Source organism: Microcebus murinus, chromosome 9 (genome assembly GCF_040939455.1).
Source record: "Microcebus murinus isolate Inina chromosome 9, M.murinus_Inina_mat1.0, whole genome shotgun sequence".
In the NCBI taxonomy this organism is placed as follows: Eukaryota; Metazoa; Chordata; class Mammalia; order Primates; family Cheirogaleidae; genus Microcebus; species Microcebus murinus.
In genome coordinates this window covers 38,857,550-38,877,441 of record NC_134112.1, presented here as the reverse complement: position 1 = coordinate 38,877,441, position 19,892 = coordinate 38,857,550, and the positions used below count along the sequence as shown (strand labels likewise).

At 30.3% G+C, this 19,892-nt stretch overlaps 1 protein-coding gene across 3 annotated transcripts in view; it reads left to right on the top strand.

The window, feature by feature from the left end:
* The window catches only part of PHF14 (PHD finger protein 14), a 170,564-nt gene that overhangs the window by 111,889 nt on the left and 38,783 nt on the right, over positions 1–19,892 (top strand). For 2 of the 3 annotated variants that reach the window (XM_076006406.1, XM_076006407.1), the window contains exon 17: positions 14,193–14,310. In XM_076006406.1, the coding sequence (XP_075862521.1) occupies positions 14,193–14,310 (118 nt within the window). The other variant, XM_076006409.1, reaches the window with a different exon arrangement.

Here is a 19,892-nt window from a genome sequence, read left to right as displayed (position 1 = left end):
ATATGCCAAGCATTATTTTATGTACTTATTTAGTCCTTAAACTCTGTGAGGTGGGTATTGTTTTTATTCACATTTATAAATGAGAAAACTGAGGCACATGGAGGTTGAATTATTTTCCCAAGGTCTCATCAGGCTGATGAATGACAGAACCAGGATTTTAATCCGGGAAGTACCTCTCTTGTATCTTTACTCTTAACTTAGACTATACTGCTCCTCAAAGAATTATTTGCTCTGAGGATAAGATGGGTTATCATTCTACAGTTAATTTCTTCTGTGAACTTTTTTGCTGAACTATTTGCTGATATTTTCAAGGGTCATGGGCATTCCATTTAACCCTATATTGCCAGAAGTAGATGGAAGTTAAGATCAGCTTTTCTCAACCTGGGTTTCCTCAGAGAATTAATCCCTAATACTCTAAGGCATCCATTGAATGCAATGAATATTTTTTTTTGGTGCATTTTAAATTGTATTAGGAAGTAAAAAAAAATAGTCACTCAAATAATTTTCTATGTTTTGTGCTTCAGGTGAGGAGATCTTATAATCACCCACAAAATAATGCCTGTGTTATGTAAATATTCAAGTATTGTGAACATCTCAACTAGGGTATGAGATAAAACCTTCTAAAAATTTTTTCTAGATTTTTTTTTCTGTCTGTGTTCTCATCACCTTTGAAAGTGAAGATTTATCTTTTTCCAGTTGTTCTCTAGTCAAGGGATATATCTGTACTTATATAAGAGCAGCTTTGGGCTATACTCTGAATTCATAGTATTGGAATTCTCTTTCTGGATGCTGAGGTTGAAGTCTTCACGACTGGGAATCCCAAAAGAGATTCTTGTCTTTATCAGAATGCCAACTTTTTAAGGTATATTTCAAATAAAGAGGGACTTCCTTAATCATACCGTTTTCTTAATAATGCAAAGTTCATTTTGGTGCTTGTATTCTTTCTCAATACCTGATTATATGCATGCATGGGCATTTACGAGTAACCTTCAATTCAGATTAATGATTCTGTTCAAAACATTTTTTAAAAATTTAGCTACTGGATATTATTTGAAAGCTAAAAGTATCAGAATATTTTGGGAACAATTCTCTGTCATAGCACTTCTTGATCCATTTTCTCCCTATTCTATTCTATTCTAATGGTTTCCTTGAGACCCTTCTCTACATCCAATCTCACTTTTCTGACATGTTTTTCTGTCTACATTAGCTGCTTTGTTGTTTCCTTTTGCCTTATTTCTCTGTTTCTCACTTCTGATTATCCTTCCTTTGGATCATACTATTTGTCTTTCCTCTCCTCATTTTTATTGCTAGTGTATAACGGAATTCTATAGCTCTACTATGTTTGAATTTCTTCAACCTTCTGGATCTTTCTCTTGCCCAATAAAATGGCCAGAACCTGAACTACAATTGTTGTGGAAGTCCACCATTGTCCTCACTACTATTTAGAGCAGAACATGTGTTTTCCTCCTTCTTCATTCCCCACTGCACCCTGCTGTACTTTATTTTCTAAGTTCCATTATTATAAGGCTGTGTTGGACATTTACTGAATAATTTAGGGTAACAGAAATCTTAAGCATAGAACAGTGCTTAAAATAAAATTTAAAATTAAATTCTTTGTTTCACTGTTCTTTTTTTATTTTATTTTATTTTTTTTTTTTTTTGAGACAGAGTCTCACTTTGTTGCCCAGGCAAGAGTGAGTGCCGTGGCGTCAGCCTGGCTCACAGCAACCTCAATCTCCGGGGCTCAGCGATCCTACTGCCTCAGCCTCCCGAGTAGCTGGGACTACAGGCATGCACCACCATGCCCAGCTAATTTTTTTTTTTGTATATATATTTTTAGTTGGTCAATTAATTTATTTCTATTTTTGGTAGAGACGGGGTCTCGCTCAGGCTGGTTTCGAACTCCTGACCTTGAGCAATCCGCCCGCCTCAGCCTCCCAAAGTGCTAGGATTACAGGCGTGAGCCACCACGCCCAGCTTTGTATCACTGTTCTTAAGAATTAACTTGGCCATCCCCACTGCCAGTAAAAATGTTCTCTTTTTGCATTAGACATGGCTTTATAAAAGCAATAATCAATGATTTAAGCTAAATACCTTTAGACTTAAAATGATGCTTCATTGTATATCTTGAAGAGAATAAATTCCAAGGAAGGAATTAGAAAATTAACTAGATTTTGTGAATGAAACTTTACTAAAAGTGCTTTTAAAAAATGCTATTAGTAAAAATTGGGGAAGAGGTTTAATTTTCAAAATACTCCTGCTTAGATAACGAAGGCAGCCCAGTTGCCACTGAACTTTTCTTAAGTTGGTATTCTGATAAAATTTAATTTAAAAAATGTTTACTTGATATATTTTTTTCTATAATTAAGTTGATTTGATGATTTTGTTTGACATTTGGAATGACTAACCTGCCTCACACATTATTGTATGACATTCTTTGACTTTAAATCTATGTTAAAACATCTTACCTTTAAGTGGGCCTTTGTATGAGTTATAATTATTTTTTGTTGTGTGTTATCAGTGTTTGAATTTTTAAATTTTCTTTTTTAATAAATGCAATATGGACAAGAAATTTGTATTTAAAGAAAACAGAAGCCTGAATGTGGTATACATTACATAGTGAAGTGTGGTATTTCTGGGGTATGCAATTTTAGAGTAGTAAACATCATGATTTAAAGCACATATAGCAATGAAATATTTCTCGTTTCACTCATTTGTTTTTCAGTAAGATTTATTTTTGCAATTTTTAACTTATTTCCCATTGCAGTGTGTTAATATCATTAATTTATAAATAGAAGGATTATTTATTATATACTTAATCATTTGGAAAGACTGATAGCCACAGTTTTGCTATTGGCCAGATGAATGACCTTTAATTGAATTACCTCTAATGTCATTTTCTTATCTGTAAAATGAAGGAATTAACCTCATTTTTTCTAAAATTTTATAACTTTTATGACTCAGAGAGATTTCAAAACAATATATGCTTCTATAAAAAGATCCCGAAGTCTGTAATGTCACCATTCATCTGACATTTGAATCATCTGCCTAGCATCACTATTAAACAGCAGAGAAAGAGCTTCTACTAGGGAGAAAGGTGTGACCTCCTTCCCTCTTGAAGCAGCTATATTGATAATTTCTCTAAGTGAGCTGACATATCATTCCTTAAAAAGTTCAACCCTTGGAGTAATACAAAACAAGTGTAATCCAACTTCCAGTATTAGAAGCCAACTATATTATTTTCTGGTTTTTCTTCTTTTTTTAATTAGGCATCATGTTTCATTTGTTTCTCTTATAACCAGGTTTTGATTTGCATTGCTTTGGACATATGAAATAGATGTAATATTAATGAAATGATAGGTGAAACAAATCTGAAAATAAAGTTCGATACCAATTTTGAAGTTTGATAGATTTTGATATTTAAGATATATAAGAATCTTATTTTTTTTTAACATTTGTAATTGAACCCCAGAGAAATGTTTTTTTTAAATCTTTTTGGCCTGGGAATTATAATAACGCTAATGTTAGATGCTCACTGTGTCCCAGAATACGTTCTCTGTATGTATTGTCTCATTTACTTCTTATAACAGTCTTATGAGGTATGCATTGCATATCTCCATTTTAGAGATGAAATAACTGAGATACATAGATACTATGTGAAATAGAAATTGTTTCAATTACATATTGAAATTTTATTACATAAATTATGTATTAAAATATAATTTCTTCCATTCTAAGAAATTCTACTATAGTGTTTGATAAAATCTACTGGCTTTCACATTAGTTGCCAAAATTTATTGAGGGCTTATTATGTGCCAGTCAATGTGCCAGTTCTTTTTATAATTTATCTCATTTAATTCTCACAATAACCCCATGTGATAGATAGATACTGATTTTATCACCACTTTATGGGTGAGGATACCAAGAAGAACTACTTGCTCAAGATCATACAACTAGAAAATGGTGAAATTAGAATTTGAATCTAGGTAGTCTTGACAATAAGACTCATGCATTATTGGCTCATCATACCACACTGCTTTAGCATATTGGGGCAAAAGAAGCAGGTACTTCTTTTGAAGGCAATTCCAACTATACAAGATGCAGAATATATTGATAGTTACTGATGTGTGCATCAGTGCAGCCATTTGAAAATATTTCTTTTTTTCCTACGTTAATTTATTAAGTATACTTACTAAGTGCATATGGAATAAATACAAAGCCTAAACTTGATCTTTGATTTCAAATACTGCACAGTCTTTTGTCCTGGGAAGATAGGAGCCAAGATACGTCACACTGCTTTTCCCTTAAGGGAAATTTGGAATATTAAATGAAATTTAGGATGGAGGAATATTAGTGATAGTTCTTTAGTTTTTTCCAAAATTAAATTTCAATTTGGATTTAATTGGAGTTTAAAGCAGATTTCCATGATACCTGATGTATCTATATTCAGATGCATATCAAAGTAAATACAAATATCTCTTTTCAGTTGTCTGCTCATCTCCATTATTTGTGCATGTAATTAAGAGTTAATTGCACTTTTACCATAAATGATGTGGTTGCTTCCTCTTGCATTATGCCTTCTACTAGTGCTTAAACTGCAGACAAAGCACTTCTCAGAATTCACAATAGCCAGATTTAGAATGTGCTCAAAGCTTTTCACATAAAGACTGAAGCACTGAGAAAAGTTAGCACAGCTCGTGTGACTTTACTATTCAACAGGGGAATTTAACTCTGTTATATGGATAAATAAAACATTCTCTGAAAACTTTTGCATTTTTATTTATTTTTTAATTTTTTTTGGTACAATTTTGTTTTTACTTTCTTTGGAGATTATTCAGTTTGGCATGATAGCTCTCCTTTGTAGTGCTTTATTTGTCTGTGTGCCACTTTTCACTTTCTTTTTCTCAACGGAATGTAGAAGCATTAAACACATCTCTCTGATAGTTAAATATAAGAAATGAGCTTTTTCTATGATGTGTGTCTACTTGGCATTTTTACCTCATCTACACAGATCTAAATATTTGAAAGAAATGATAAATTTTTATGTTTACCACAGTCAAAATTTTTTGCTTTTAATCACTAAGCGCCTAAAATTTCTCCTCTGAAAATAAAGACACAAAAGTAACAAATAATTGTAACCTAACATGTCTAATATAATCTTTTAAAAAGGAAGGCATTGTAGGCACAGGAGACAAAAATCACTTGAAAATTTCTTTCTTGAGACTCTGTATTTGAGTATAACCAGCCCTATAACTGATTCGATGTGCTTGTTTTCAGCACAGTTGCATGCTTTCTCAAGCAATGTTAAACTATCATATTTGATAAAAAAATAACAAAGTACTATTTTTGAAAACATTTATTGGTCAATATATGTTTCCTTTTATAAATATAAGCCCTTCATCATTTTTATATCATTTTCTTTTTTTATTTTAGGAAGATAGACTTATTTTGATAATCAAAAGGTATAATAATAATAATACAAGAGGAGGCAACTCAATGTTCCAATGATAAATTAGTTTCATTTAAACCAATAAGAACCTACATAAGATCATGGCATTTAGGTTTAGGGTTTCTGTCTCTTTGCACCAGGTCATATGTAATTTGAATCTACTGTGGTATTATTCATATGTTTCATAAGACATAGTGCAGAGCTGCTATGATCTTTAAATGTTAATGTTCTTTTCTTATCACTTTACTGTGTAGATACCCTTCATGAGACCCAACTCTGCCACAGCTCATCCTCGGAGGCAATCCTGGAAACCTCTTTTATAAGTGTGATTTTAAAAATGTGGATTAACCTCTCAATAGAGTACATAAAGTAAAGGAGAACAGCTATCTTGTCCTTTTCATAAGCTTATCACCGCAAAAACTTGCTTTTGCTTGTCAGGTTTGGATAGAATGTAATTGATTGGTTTGTTACTGGGACTGAGAAGGCAGTTGATTTGCCTATGTGGATTTTTTCCCTATTTTTTACTTTGTCTTTTTTCTTTCCTTTTTTTTTTTTTTTGCACTGATCAGAAATATTTGATATGTGCATTGTTGAAAATAATGGATAGATATATGTCTTATCAGAATTGTCTTATTAAGTAATGTCTTTCCTTCTTCTTTGGCAAATGATGATATACAATGTTTGGACTTACTGAAGAGTTACGGAAGCCTGTGGGACTTAAATGCAGTATGCACTCCCTGTTGTTGAACAATGCAAGTAACAAACAAGAAAGACAGTGCATTCCATTAGCCTGCTATTCTGTTTCATTCAAATTGATACATATATTCATATATGAAATGATACATTGGGAAACAACTATAGACTCATATTAAATATTCCTATTTATAATATTCAGCAAAAGTGAAAGACCTGTGAAGTGTATGACACTCTATTTTTGACTTATTGCTCCTAGTGTGAAAGCACTGATATTATTAGCATGAAATTTTTACAACTTAAGATTTTAAGCTCATGAATAAAAATATATCTGTGTTGATCTCTAGATATTTTTTAGTAATATCCAAATATAATCAGTCCATATTGTTTTAATATGAACTGTGTTCAGTATAGTTTTATTTTTCTCAACCTTAAATATGAACTTATGACATAAAGAAGGAAATACAAAGCTTATTGACTATACAACTTGCCAGCTGAAAGATCTTCATCAACGTCTGTATCTTTCCAAAGGTATACAGAATTAAAATTTGATCATCAAGCTTTAATGATGCAGTTTTAAGTCAATGACAGAAATATGTTGACTATTCCATCACTCAATCTTGAACTGATTTAGAAAAGACTCTTTGCTGAAATCAAAATGTACATTTATATGTAAATTGTCAATATGTCTCTTGGAATTTCCTTATTTATAAATGTGGTTTTGGACATCTTTTCAGGTATAGTGACAATTGAAAATAGTTTAAACTTTAGGAATAGAGTAGGTGATGTTATTGATAATCAAAAGCAATTATAATTATGAAGTTTCTGTATGATAGTAATCTATAGTTATAGTAAGGAACCATATGATTGGATGAGATGTTTAATAAAAGTAAAATATGTATAAAATTACATATAAACAGATTAACTTATTGAAAGATCTCATAACAGTGGAGGATAAATATTAATAATCCTTAACAAACCCAGTAGTCTTTAAAAAAAAAAAATAGGACTAATTATCACTATATAAGCTTAAGAAAAAGTTGGTAATTATTACTATTGCTGAACTCTAGCTGATTTTAAGAAAAATGATAGATTGCCATTTTCTTAATAGACTATGCTAATACATTGTACCTTGGTTCTCTTTTAATGTATAATGAGAAATTACTAGTGGTCATTTTATTTTAGGTTTTTCGAGAAATCATTTGGCTTTGTGGTTTTGGTGTCACTGTTAACAAAATTCTTTTCATCTTGTTTCCAGTTAGAATACTATGTTATCATTCCCCATCTTACAGTTTTCAATGGTGGATATGCTATTCCATATGTGGTGCTAGTCCAAAGAAGCTTTGTCACATATTACACATATAAACTGCATAATTCATAGGATGATAGATCCTATGACAGTATAGTTCAAGTATGAAAACTTGAAGGAAATAATATAAAGCACTTTCTCCTAATAATATCTTAAATAGTCTCATATTTTCACATGTAATATTAACTCTTGTCCATAATTGATCCAATTGCTATAAGGAGAAAATTAATGTAGTTGTTAAAATATGTACTAAATGATTCATATTTCAGAGAAATGTGTAAGAGAAAATGGCACATCAGGTAAATGAAGGTTGCTTGTCACACAATAGGGAAAGGAAGAAACACTAAAATATCATTAAGGAAATTAAATGTCTCTGAAATACAAAAATGATATGGTAGTAAATAGTAGTGGTTCTCAGACTTTATTGTGCATTAGAATCACAGGAAGGATTTGTTAAAACACAGATGGTTACCCTATTCCCCTCTTTGTCCTCCCTTTCCTCACCTTACCCCTGTTGCCCTGTAGTTTCTGATCTTAGTAGGTCTGGGATGAAATCTGACAGTTTGGGATGAGATTCTAACAAGTTCCCAGGTGATGCTAGTGCTGGCCAGGAAGACCACATTGAGAACCATTCATATGTAGTATTTTTTTAAAAAAATCATTGTGATATGTTCCACATCAGTTATAAAGGAATATGACTTTAATCTCCTCATAAGGGCCCTTAGATTTTCAAAAGTATTTCTTTTTAGATAAAGGAGTTTATAGTAGTTTCATCTACAACACATACAATACAATTTCTTTATTTTTATAAATTCAGTTATTAACAAATGTTTGTTTTACACTTATGGGGACAGCACTATTTTAGATACAGAAAGGAATCAAGGAACATAGCCAATGTCCACAATTCAGTAATTCTTTTGTTAAAAAAAGACGTGAAGTTGGGGTTGTGTGTGAACATGAAAACAAAATTTAGCCTTAGCCTTTATCCATCTCAGATTTAGAAATTATATTTATGTATCTCATATATATCATTGCCATTTATTATTTCTTGAATGCTTATCTGATTTTACAGTTATGATGTAAAAATAGATTGCTGCCCAATAGATAGTAAGAATATTCACACTCATTATCCTATTGCCCTCTTTTTACATCCTGTTACTTAATGAAACTGGTTTTAAACACTTAAAGTCACTTATTTCACAAAATTCACCTCTGTTTTACTTGATTCACAATATGGCAGTATTTTATAAATATTTCTCTAAAATCTATAAGGAATTCAGACAGACTGTCCAGCAAGTGGAATATTTACATTGTTAAATGTTTTTTAATTTTTAAAAATGGTTTTTGACAAATGATACTTGTTTAAGAGACTCAACTTAGAGTTGCATACCATATGAAGGCAGAATTTTTTTCCAATCTGTCTGATTCAGCACTTTGTACATTTACATAATATTAAGGATTGTGATTTCTGAGATAGGCATGCTTTACAAATATTTCTTTATAAAAATATAGGCCTCTTTCCCATAGTACTCGCTCAGAGGCTTTCTGTAGGTCTGCTGATAAGAGATAAGATTCACTGCTGCTCAGGTACATAAGATGTGATGAAATTGGATGCTCATGCTGGGCTTTGTAAATAAAATGAGATTGACCCCCAGCCATTATCTCATTTACCTGATTTACATTGTAAAACCAGAATCCTCGTTATTGATTAGAGCATAATTAGTTAATTATGAACAGGGAAATACAAAGTTATGTGGAACTTGAGCACAGCAGGTTGTACTGCTGAAAAATTTCCAAGGGCATGAGCAGATGGAGATCAGTTTATTAAAGAACAAAACAGACGTGTTTCAGGTATGGAAATGTCTAATCCTCCTCTCATGCTGTGAAGAGGTACTTGACCTTATCGTGTATTTTTGTATGAATTATTTTGTTTCATGTTTTATTTTTTTGTTTCACTTTTAATCTTGTAACCTGGCTGCTGCAGATGCAGCTGATTCCATTCTCTAAGTGACTATTAAATATGGATTGGATTTTGGATAATTTTCCACATATTTTCAGTTAATATACTTTTATGTATAAAGAATATTTTTTTCCTTATTACCCATTCATTCATTATTGCCTGTGATAGAAGTCTATAGTAGCATTAATGAAATAGGTTCGAATCTTCTATGTTAATCTTATTTTTGTGATATATAAAAGACATTTTCTGATTATTTTGTATAGAAAATGCTCATTAGGTGGTTTACACTAAAATTGTTGTAAATTACAAGGAATAAAATAGTGTCTTTATTGATATTAAATGTTATTCAAATATTAGTAGAATGCAGGATTTTGTGAAAGCATTATTTTAAAAGAGATTTAATCAATGGGCCACAATCCGTATTTTTTCCATCTCTTAAGATGATTAATTGAAATAATTGGCCACTATTCAATGAAAGAATCCATCACTACTGGTTAGTAGATTTGTGTAGATGTTTGAGCTGCTAGTGAGATTTTTATTTAAGCAATGTTAACATTCAAAACTATTTTTTTTGTATATGGAATTTTTACATAGAAATGACAAAGTCGGAAAATCCAGCCCATCAATTCTCTTGATATTTGTTTTTTTTAAATGAACGTATGTAATAGTATATATTTTCAGAGTCAGTTTTTTATTTTATTCTGTATAGACTTGGAGAGAAGTAATCTAAGTAAAATGTTCCATTGTTATTAAAAAAGTATAATTATCAGGATCAACTCGATCATAAAAATTAATGCACATCCATTTTCAAGTCCACAATATGGATTTTGAAGTTTAGCTTATCATCTGGCTATAAATGATTTGCACAGCAGGTTCATTCACTTAATTGTTTCAGTTAGTATTTAAAAACTAGTTTATTCCTCTAATGAAATTGTCAGTTGGAAATTAAGGGAGTTAAAGAAACTGACTTTTAGCCTATCTCTTTGGAACACTGACTTAGACTCTTAGGCACAAGAGGAAATAATGTAGCTGCTTCTTTTTTTACTTTCTTGCAAATTCTCGGTAGTCAGATAAATACCTAATTGCTTATTGTATGGATCATAGCACATATGAAGATAAATCATTTCCCTCCTCTTCTTTGTCTAGGGTGCTATCCTTAATCATATGCTAAGTAAGTATTTTAAATCAATGTAGAACTATGTTTATTTGGTCATTGCATTTTGTTGAATCAATGTGTAAAAGACCATATATAAAGCTGCTTTGTTATTTACATCTGTATCTATTATTAATCTGATGTCTAGGAAGTTGTATTTAGTAATAATCTAATTAAACAATTAGGTTTCCTTTTATCTTAGAAATGAGATTAATTTTATCTCATTTAAAATTGTAGTTTTAGAATGCCCTGTAGTGTTAATGTGTACAATGTTTATTAGAAGCTTACAGGTTACTTCTTTGAGTGTCCAGTTTGCATTTTATTTTAAGAATTTAGTGTTTCTTTATAGTTTAGTGTTATATTCTCTTTTAGTATTTTAAGACTTTACCTTCCTATTTAATAGCGCTATTTGTATAATAGTCTGTTTTTATTACGTAGACATTTGTGTTATTTAATAAAGTATATTGTGTTATATCACTATACTTTTGTGGGTCAATGACTGCTTTTGCAAAAGTTTTTAAACATTTTATTCACTGTTTATTTTGATAAGTTAAATACGTAGTGTATTGTATGTTGCAGTTATGTGTTTCCAAGTATATATAAGAAATAGAGGTAGAGACAATAAATGAAATTGATCAGTAACTAACTACTTTAACTCTATTACTGCTTTTACATAGCAGATGGTTACAGACCTTTATGTGATTTTTGAGTTTTCTGATTTTTGAGTTTTTTAAAGTGGTGTATATGTGCGTATGGAGTAAAAAATCCAATATTTTGACTATCCACATTGTCTTTGATTTCTAGGATTCTTAAATATCTCTTATATTTGTCTCTATATTTGGTATATTAATTCTTGCAGATTCTTCTAGAATTCCCTTGTGTCATTCAGGATCTTTTTGTTACCAGTACATAAAGCTATGGATTTTTTTCAATTCGTTATTCTAGGATAGAAACAACTAGATTTTTTCCACATGGAAATTTTAGACATCTTTACAGAGAACTTATATTTGTATATTTATGTGTTTATCAACAAAGCTATTAACTTCAAGATTCTCTGTTTTGTTTCTCTCTTGGATTTTGGCAATTCCTAAGGGTATTAACTACTCCTTTTTGCTACTTAGTCTTGGAGTTGCACCTTTTATTTACTGATGAATCAGCTAGAAATTTAGAGAACTTCCATATCATCCCTAATTCTGACAAGCAAATTCTTCTTTTCCTTTGGAACTCATCCCAAATACATTAGATTTCCACATGTCAACTAAGTCATTCTGAAAGGCATCACTAATGAAGAAATTTATCGGTAAGGATTAGGTCATTTCCAAATGGTGCATATTTCGAATTGTGGTCTGACAGAGCATGCTTGTAAAACATTTCTTTTCCCCTTTTCATTAGTTCTTGAGCTGAAAGATAATTTGATTTTATAAATAATTGAAGTCAACAACAGATTGAAACTGTATCAGTGTAGCAAACTTGTTCTTAATTTATTAGCTGGGGTTTCATAGCTATACCAATAAGAATAATCTATGTACATGAACGTTGTAAATAATGAATTCACTTTTACCTTCATCATTAGGTTTGCCTCAAGTTATACACTAGAAATAATAATTTGCAAATTATTATGACAGAGTTATTAAGGAAATATGGAGTAATTAGATTGCAATTTGATGTGAACTAAGAAAATGTACTGTAACTCTTTACTTACCAAAAGCTCCAATTATTAGCCATCTAAATTATATGGAGCATTGCCTAAAAACCTGAAGTTAAGGAAAAAAGACTATAGTTAACAACCAGAATTGAGCCCAGGTACTTAAATCAGTAGAAATTCTCATTTTCCTATCGTTTTTACTGTCAATTTGCATAGTCTTAATAAGTCTTAGTGGTCTGGTTTCTACATCTACACAAATTATTGTTGGGGAATTTAAGCTTAGCCAGATACATTGACAGTATCAGGAAGCAGTAACTGATAGTTTTCAACCAAGTGAGGACCTTGAAAACCTTTAAAAGTTGAATACAAGAATTCAAATAGAATAGCAGACTAATGATACTCATTCCAAGTACAAAAAAGACCAACACAGTTAGACACGTAGCAGCATATGACATGTTGTTCATACTGATAACCATGAGATGACAAAGACAGAATAAATTATATCTATATCCTTGATGAAGCAAATAATGTGATTATTTTTAAATTATCAAAGATGATTGAAATACTAGTTTTTATGCTTCAGGGAGTATTCCCTCAGCTATGTAGAAATCTCACCCTTCTCATAAACTCAGATACTAATACTTTGAAGGTTCCTATGCCAATATATTTAATGTAATTGAAATTTTGGCTATTGAAAGGTCAATAAGATATATTGAGAAAAAAGAGCATTGGATTTTGTGGGCATGCCTTTTAGTCTCTTTATATTACATTTGAAGTTAGCTACATATTATCTATTATTTTTTTCTTAATGCCAGAACAACAGGTATTTGAACATTCCACTTTTTTCCTAATGGTTATTGAATAATTTTTTTACTTTATTCAAGTAATACGTGTTCTATAAATTTTTCACCTTGGTTTCTTAGTTGTAGATTTCTTGACATTTGAAGTTCTAAATCAATAAGAGATAAACAATAAAGAATCTGATACATTGATTAAGAAAATATTATTGTTTAATTTTTTTAAAGCACAAAGAAATGAGGAATATAACCCCTTCTGTAAAGTGTATACATTTGTTTTTTGTTGTTAAATTTTGGTCTTACTATTCCAACTGATGCAAAGTTCTTTTTACAAAGCACTGAAATAATACAGATTTTTCTTCATTGTCAGCAGGATGAGATTGTCTGAAACGAAGAATGGGTATGATAGTTTTCTTAGATTTTGTATGTCTTAGGTAGCAAAAACACTGTGAAAACATTTGTTAATAAGTTTTAAAATGTACTAGGAAATACTGTATAAAATGAAATGCTCTGAGAGAAAGTGACAGGTAAATTTTGAGAGAATAATATTAAATTCTTGGAGTGGTTTCTTACCTCTTTGTATATTTAAGTGTTCTGTGATTTAACATGTAAAGATTGTTTTTATTTGCTATGGATTGTGTTAGCATGCTATAAATATTAAAAAGTTTATTTGTAATCTACTTTAACTTGGAGAGAGAGAGAGATGACATAAATTATATAGCATTGATTGCAATTTAGTATAGCCTAGTAGAATTTTGAGAATTCTAATTTTAAAATAATCCACAATATATTGGATTGAATTTATAACCTTAAATTATGTGTATCTTGTTAAATGTTAGTATCTGTGGGCAAATGATTAGTTCTTTAAGTTCACAATTGAAATTGTTGTGGTTATTAGTTTTGAGCACATAAGATTATATGCATACATTCATTCATATGCTCTTAATGTTTCTACTATCAAAGTGTTCTGAATGATACTTGTTTGTCAATTTTGTTGTTGATATATTTGTTTTTCCTAAAACATTTATTTCAGGTTCAGGTTGCCTTTGTCATGATCATTAATTTAATCTTATGAGCCAAGAATAGAATTAACAGTGTTGAAATTGAAATGTACAATAGTTTGTCTTTTTGTGAAATAGATGGTTTTTATATTATAGATATATCTGTAAATCTGTTTATCCTACAGGTGTGATGAATGCAGACTCTGCTACCATTTTGGCTGTTTGGATCCTCCTTTGAAAAAGTCTCCTAAACAAACGGGCTATGGATGGATATGTCAGGAGTGTGATTCTTCATCTTCTAAGGTAAGGAAAGAAGAGTCTATTTAAAAAAAAAAAAAAAGGTTATTTCCTGTCATTTTTATAGCTTTCCATATCATACCATCAGCTTCCTAATTTTAAAGATAATTGTAATATGAGGGACCAACATTTTAACCTAATGCACTTTGAGAATAGATTGCTGTGATGAATGCATTGCCCTTAAATTATGAATAAAACAACTTTACTAAATGATATAAATTTCCTCTGTGGAATATTTAGCTGTTTTGTTTCTCCATATTATTGTAGCATATTAAATAGAGCTTTAGTAGCCAAAAAAAAACCCAGTCACCCTCTGCTAATTTAGCACATCTAGGGAATGGCAGGAAAATTCCACCCTGAGTCATAAGAAATTATGTTAACCAACAGAATAACCAATAAAATCCAATTTTATTTTATAGATGACTCATCTGAAAATATAATAATGTATTGAGGATATTTTATAAAGTCTGTTCCTTAAAAAAAGACAACTGATTTTTACATCCCAAATCTTATTTCTTGTATTTATTTTAGGTGAATAGAAAGGATGAAATTGCTAGTGAGGTTGTTTAGATTATCCCCCAAATAAACTTGGAAATTATGTTTTTTGAATATAAATATTCTAATCTTAAATTGTGGTATCTGTATTTTATGATTAGTTTGCATGTCTTTAAAGTATGTGGTGAGTGAACAACTGGGCTCCTAATGTTTTGACTTATTTGACAGAAATATTGGATACATTTAAATGAAACCATTCTGGTCAACTGTGGGTTAATCAAATTGTTCTTCCTTTAAAGGAAAGGAAAAGTAACTGTCTATTGTTAGTATGTACATCAAACCATCTTTCTTCAATACTACTTAAATGCATTTTTCTGTCCTAGAGTGAATTAAAATTGATATTGAATTCCTATCAGATCATGGAATCAAAAATATTCTTTTTATTAGCTAAAATGATTTGCTCCAGCTTACTACAAAAGTTTATTTTGTATGCAAAATTTATTAATTAGAAACTGCAAAAAAATTGTGAAGTATGTTAAAGCTTTCTACATGTTGAAATTGTATTTGGCTATTGGGTTAAATAAATACATTACTACATGCAAAAACACTGCAAGAAAACATTTGGTTTTAGAAAAAACTAAGTTTTTAAAAAAATCTATTTTAAATTTTTATTTATTTTATAATGATTATTAAAACATAGTATTTTATATATTTTATTTAATAGTCAAGCATTTTTGCCTAAGATTAAAATGATATAATAGCAAGAATTATTTTTAATTCAAGAGGGAACATATTTAATATCCCAAAATTTTATTGCGTAGTTAAAAATGCATTCCCAAAATTTTGTTAAAATAAAAAAATAGTGAAATACTATAGACCTTAAATAATTGTCTTAGAGGACTCTTTATTATATAAGGTAGTTTTTTTAAGTGAACTTTTTATTTGGGTTTCCCTGCCACCCCCACAAACAAGTTAGAAAAACAATTTTTGAAAAAGGATTTATTGCTTTTTATAAATGTGACTTTTGTATACATTCTTTTGAAAAGGCTCTATACTGCTATAAATATGTATCATCATATTAAATGCAAAGGGTGTCTTTATTAAGTTATTGGTAATTTTGTTAATATTGAAAATGCAAGGGGGTATATTTCAGATTTGTTAGGAGTGTAGCATATATTTTATACATGCCATAGGTGCCAGTAGCTAATGAATATGGTTTTGTATTTGTTTTGTCTTCCTCTTTACCAAAGAATGGCTCTTGGAACTCTAAATGGAAATCCATTAGGAAAGGACATTGTTAGAAAACTTTCATTCTATTTTACTGGATTCTGTTTGCCCCGTGGTTGAATACCAAATGTAAACAACCAACATTTTCAAACTTTCATCCAAATATGGTATTTAATTTTTGGAATATCATAGCAGTTTACTGTAAGGATTACAGCAATGAAATGGAGTTGTATTTTCATCATACCCACATGACTTATTAATATGCTACTTTTTTCCAGTGAAAAATTAAATGTAATATAATACTGAAACTGAAAATTAGGGAGACTTAATTCATTCCCTTGAATATTTGTGTTACATCAATTCTGTTTTTCTTACTTTTGAAGACTTTCATTCCTGACCAACAGATAGTACATTTCTTTTTTTTTTTTTAATTTCAGAATATTATGGGGGTACAAATGTTTTGGTTATATGGATTGTTTTTGTACTGCTTGAATCAAAGTTGTAGGTGTGTCCATCACCCAAATAGTGTACATTGTACCCTTTAAATATGATTTCACCCATCCCTTCCACTCCCTTCCAACCTGCATGATTTCTGTTGACTTTTATTTCCATCTGTGCGCATGAGTGCTGATCAGTCAGTTCCAATGTAATAGTGAGTACATAACAATGTTTGTTTTTCCATTCTTATGATACTTCACTTAGCAATCTAGTTCCACCCAGATTGTTGCAAAAGGTATTAATTAATTTTTTATGACTGAGTAGTACTCCATGGTATACATATACCACATTTTATTAATCCACTCATGAACTGATGAGCAGTTGGGTTGATTCCACATCTTTGTGATTGTGAAATGTGATGCAATACACATTCTAGTGCAAGTGTCTTTTTGATAAAATGATTTCTCTACTCTCATCTCCTTTCTAATTAGTAAAAGTGATTTGTAGTGAAGAACTTAAGACTATGCCAATGTCCTCTTCCTTATCAAACTCCCATTTTCTTTTTTATCCAGTGAATTTTATTGATTATTATCATTATTTATTTTGACATTCACATTGTCTCAAATTTGGCTAATGTGAAAGGCACTTCAGACTGGCTGTGTCCTTTCAACAGGATTACACCAGTCTTTGAGTATTTTCTTGTTGAAAGTGTTCCAGGGTCAACTTGTACTTTCTCTTTCCCCACTACTGGAATCAGCTGTTTCTCCAAGGAGCCTTGGTTCCTTTTAATGGAGAATGGTATTTAGAAACTGAGGTCCAGTGTGGTTGTTACTGGGATGTTGCTCTTCCTAGTTCTTCTCAGTAGTCAGACCCAAAGATTGGATTTGTGTTTATACATTCATGCATACTTACACTTATATCTATATTTCTGTGTTTTTATAGATACTGAAAACCATTCTAATTTTCTTCCTTTCCATCTTTGTAACTCCCTTCTTTGATAGAAAACTAGCTCCCATTATCCTTATTACATATTCTTATATGATTACTCTCCTGATAAGGAACCTATCTTTTGTTACCCTCTGTCCCTACCCCACATGGATACCTACTTTGTTTACCACCTAATAACTGTTGAATTAAATTATTCAGGAAAAGGAGAGAGAAGGGATGAAGAGAGGCATTTTTATTTTTACAAGTTCCACAGGTGATTTTATGAGCACTTAGGAATAAGAATTTCTTTTATACCTATTTTCATAAAACTTCAGTTATTGAAAAAGTTTTGAAGCTAAAATTTAATTTATTAGAATTTTAAAACAAATAATATACAATATATGTAAAGCAAGTAAAATTTCAGCAAATTAACATTTTAATATTATGTTGCATACTTACATATAAGATATAAAGCAGACTAAGTATTGTAATTTTTTTTAAAATAGGGCATAGTTCACTCCCTAATCTTTTCCGGGATATTCTTGATGTACATCACAACAACTCATGTTGCTGAAACACTCAAAATGAAGATAATTTGTCTTGACTTGACATGGTTAAATGAGCATGTATAAATATTTCTTTTAAAAAAGTGTTTCCTCTAAGTCATATATATTCATAAGTGCCACTGAGGATTTAACTATACATTGTGTACTTTACAGTGACTAACCATGCCAGTTACTATTCCAGCTTTTTATCCTTGTTTAAGTTCTGTTTTATAAGAAGCCATGTAGTGTACATGACAGGTCATTATTGGGCTACTTATAAGATGAGCTGTCTTGGCTGGAGATTTCCATTGGTTCACTCTTATTTGATCTTTCTAGTATACTACACTTTTTTGAGTAGTAATAAATTGTGAATTTATATGCATAGAAATCTCATCCAAATCCCTTACGAAAGCTTTTCTGGAACTACAAATGCGTGACATACCAGCTAAGTCAAGAGGTATTTCTTGATAATCATTTGTAATAAAAATCTCTGACTAGGAAACAAATGCTTTTTTTTTTTTTATTTTGTACATTTTCTTTTTGAGCAACTAGAATTCTATAACTTATATCAAAACAACATATATAAGTATATATTTTCAAGTAAGGCAGTTATTGAGAATTATGCCTCTTTAAGAACTTAACAGAACAATTTCTCCAAGGAGTATCTTGCCATAATACGTTAAATAAGCACATTTAATTGAACCTGGTAATATTGGAAATTAAATGTCTGAATTTTATGTATTGAGAAGATTTATTAAAAATATAAAATTAAAATGAATTATCCTTTAAAGTTCTTTAAAATTTAAAGCATATAACTGACCCATTAAATAAAGGTCTTTTTAATATTTTAATTATTCATTTGATCTCTGAGGTTTTATCTGCCATTAGGTTGAATTTTAAGTTTCTGAATTTAGCATGGTTGATGGAGAAGCCATTTTTAGGTAAAACTTATACCACTTAAGTATCTAATTTCAGTACTCTTCTAGTATTTGTGTCACCAGCTTATAAAAGCTAACAAAATTGTGCTTTACCAAGCTTTACTGAGTTTTGATTTGCCTTTTCATTGATACAGGTTTAGAAAAGTCTGAGAAGAAAGTTGTTTGTACTATATCCTCATTAGAAACCTGTAGAATGAATCTGTGGTGGTTTGTAGTCTTATTAAAAGTCTGAGAATTAAAACTGTGGTATGGTTATCCTCAAAAATGGCTATAGTTTTGTATTTAAACTTTAGATTTCCTCTTTGCTAGTGGGTAGGATAACACCCACAAACTTCATTTGATCTAGTACAGGACAAGGTCCATGACTAAGTTCAGGCTGTGGTATTCATTTTCCATAGTAGACAAAATTGTTTGTATAAATGTCTTTTAGCCCCTTCTAATTGAGTGCTATACTTTGGGACTAGTAATAATGATTTGCCATTAACAATCCCACTAATTATAGTTAGTACTATGCTTCATAAAAAAAAGTAGTGTGTTTTTGTTTAAACATTTATGTCCTGAATTGAACTTATTATTTGGCATTATTGTTTGCTCAAAGAGGTTATTTACTTGATTGTCCTGAACATGTTTTCTGAAACCTACCCCTAGGTAATATTTTTATCAAGTAACAATTTTTAGGAAAACACAAATTGTTAACTGATCATTCTTTATAATAGAATTAGAATCAGTACTGTTCTGCTTAGTTCTATAACCTACAGTAGTAGTTTTCATGGGAACTATATAATACAAATTAAGCATATACTTTAGTAAGTCCGGGTCAGTATTCCTTAAGAATTTTTCTGAAAATATGATTTCTTTCCGTAAGGTACAATTTGTCAATGTTTATGGTACATATATTTTGATATATTTCAATATCAAATTCAGAGAAAGGAAAATGATTAAAACCTCTGAAAATAAAAAGACTTTTTATATTAATAATTTGTAAAATTAAAAAACTAATTTACTTTCTAAATAACAC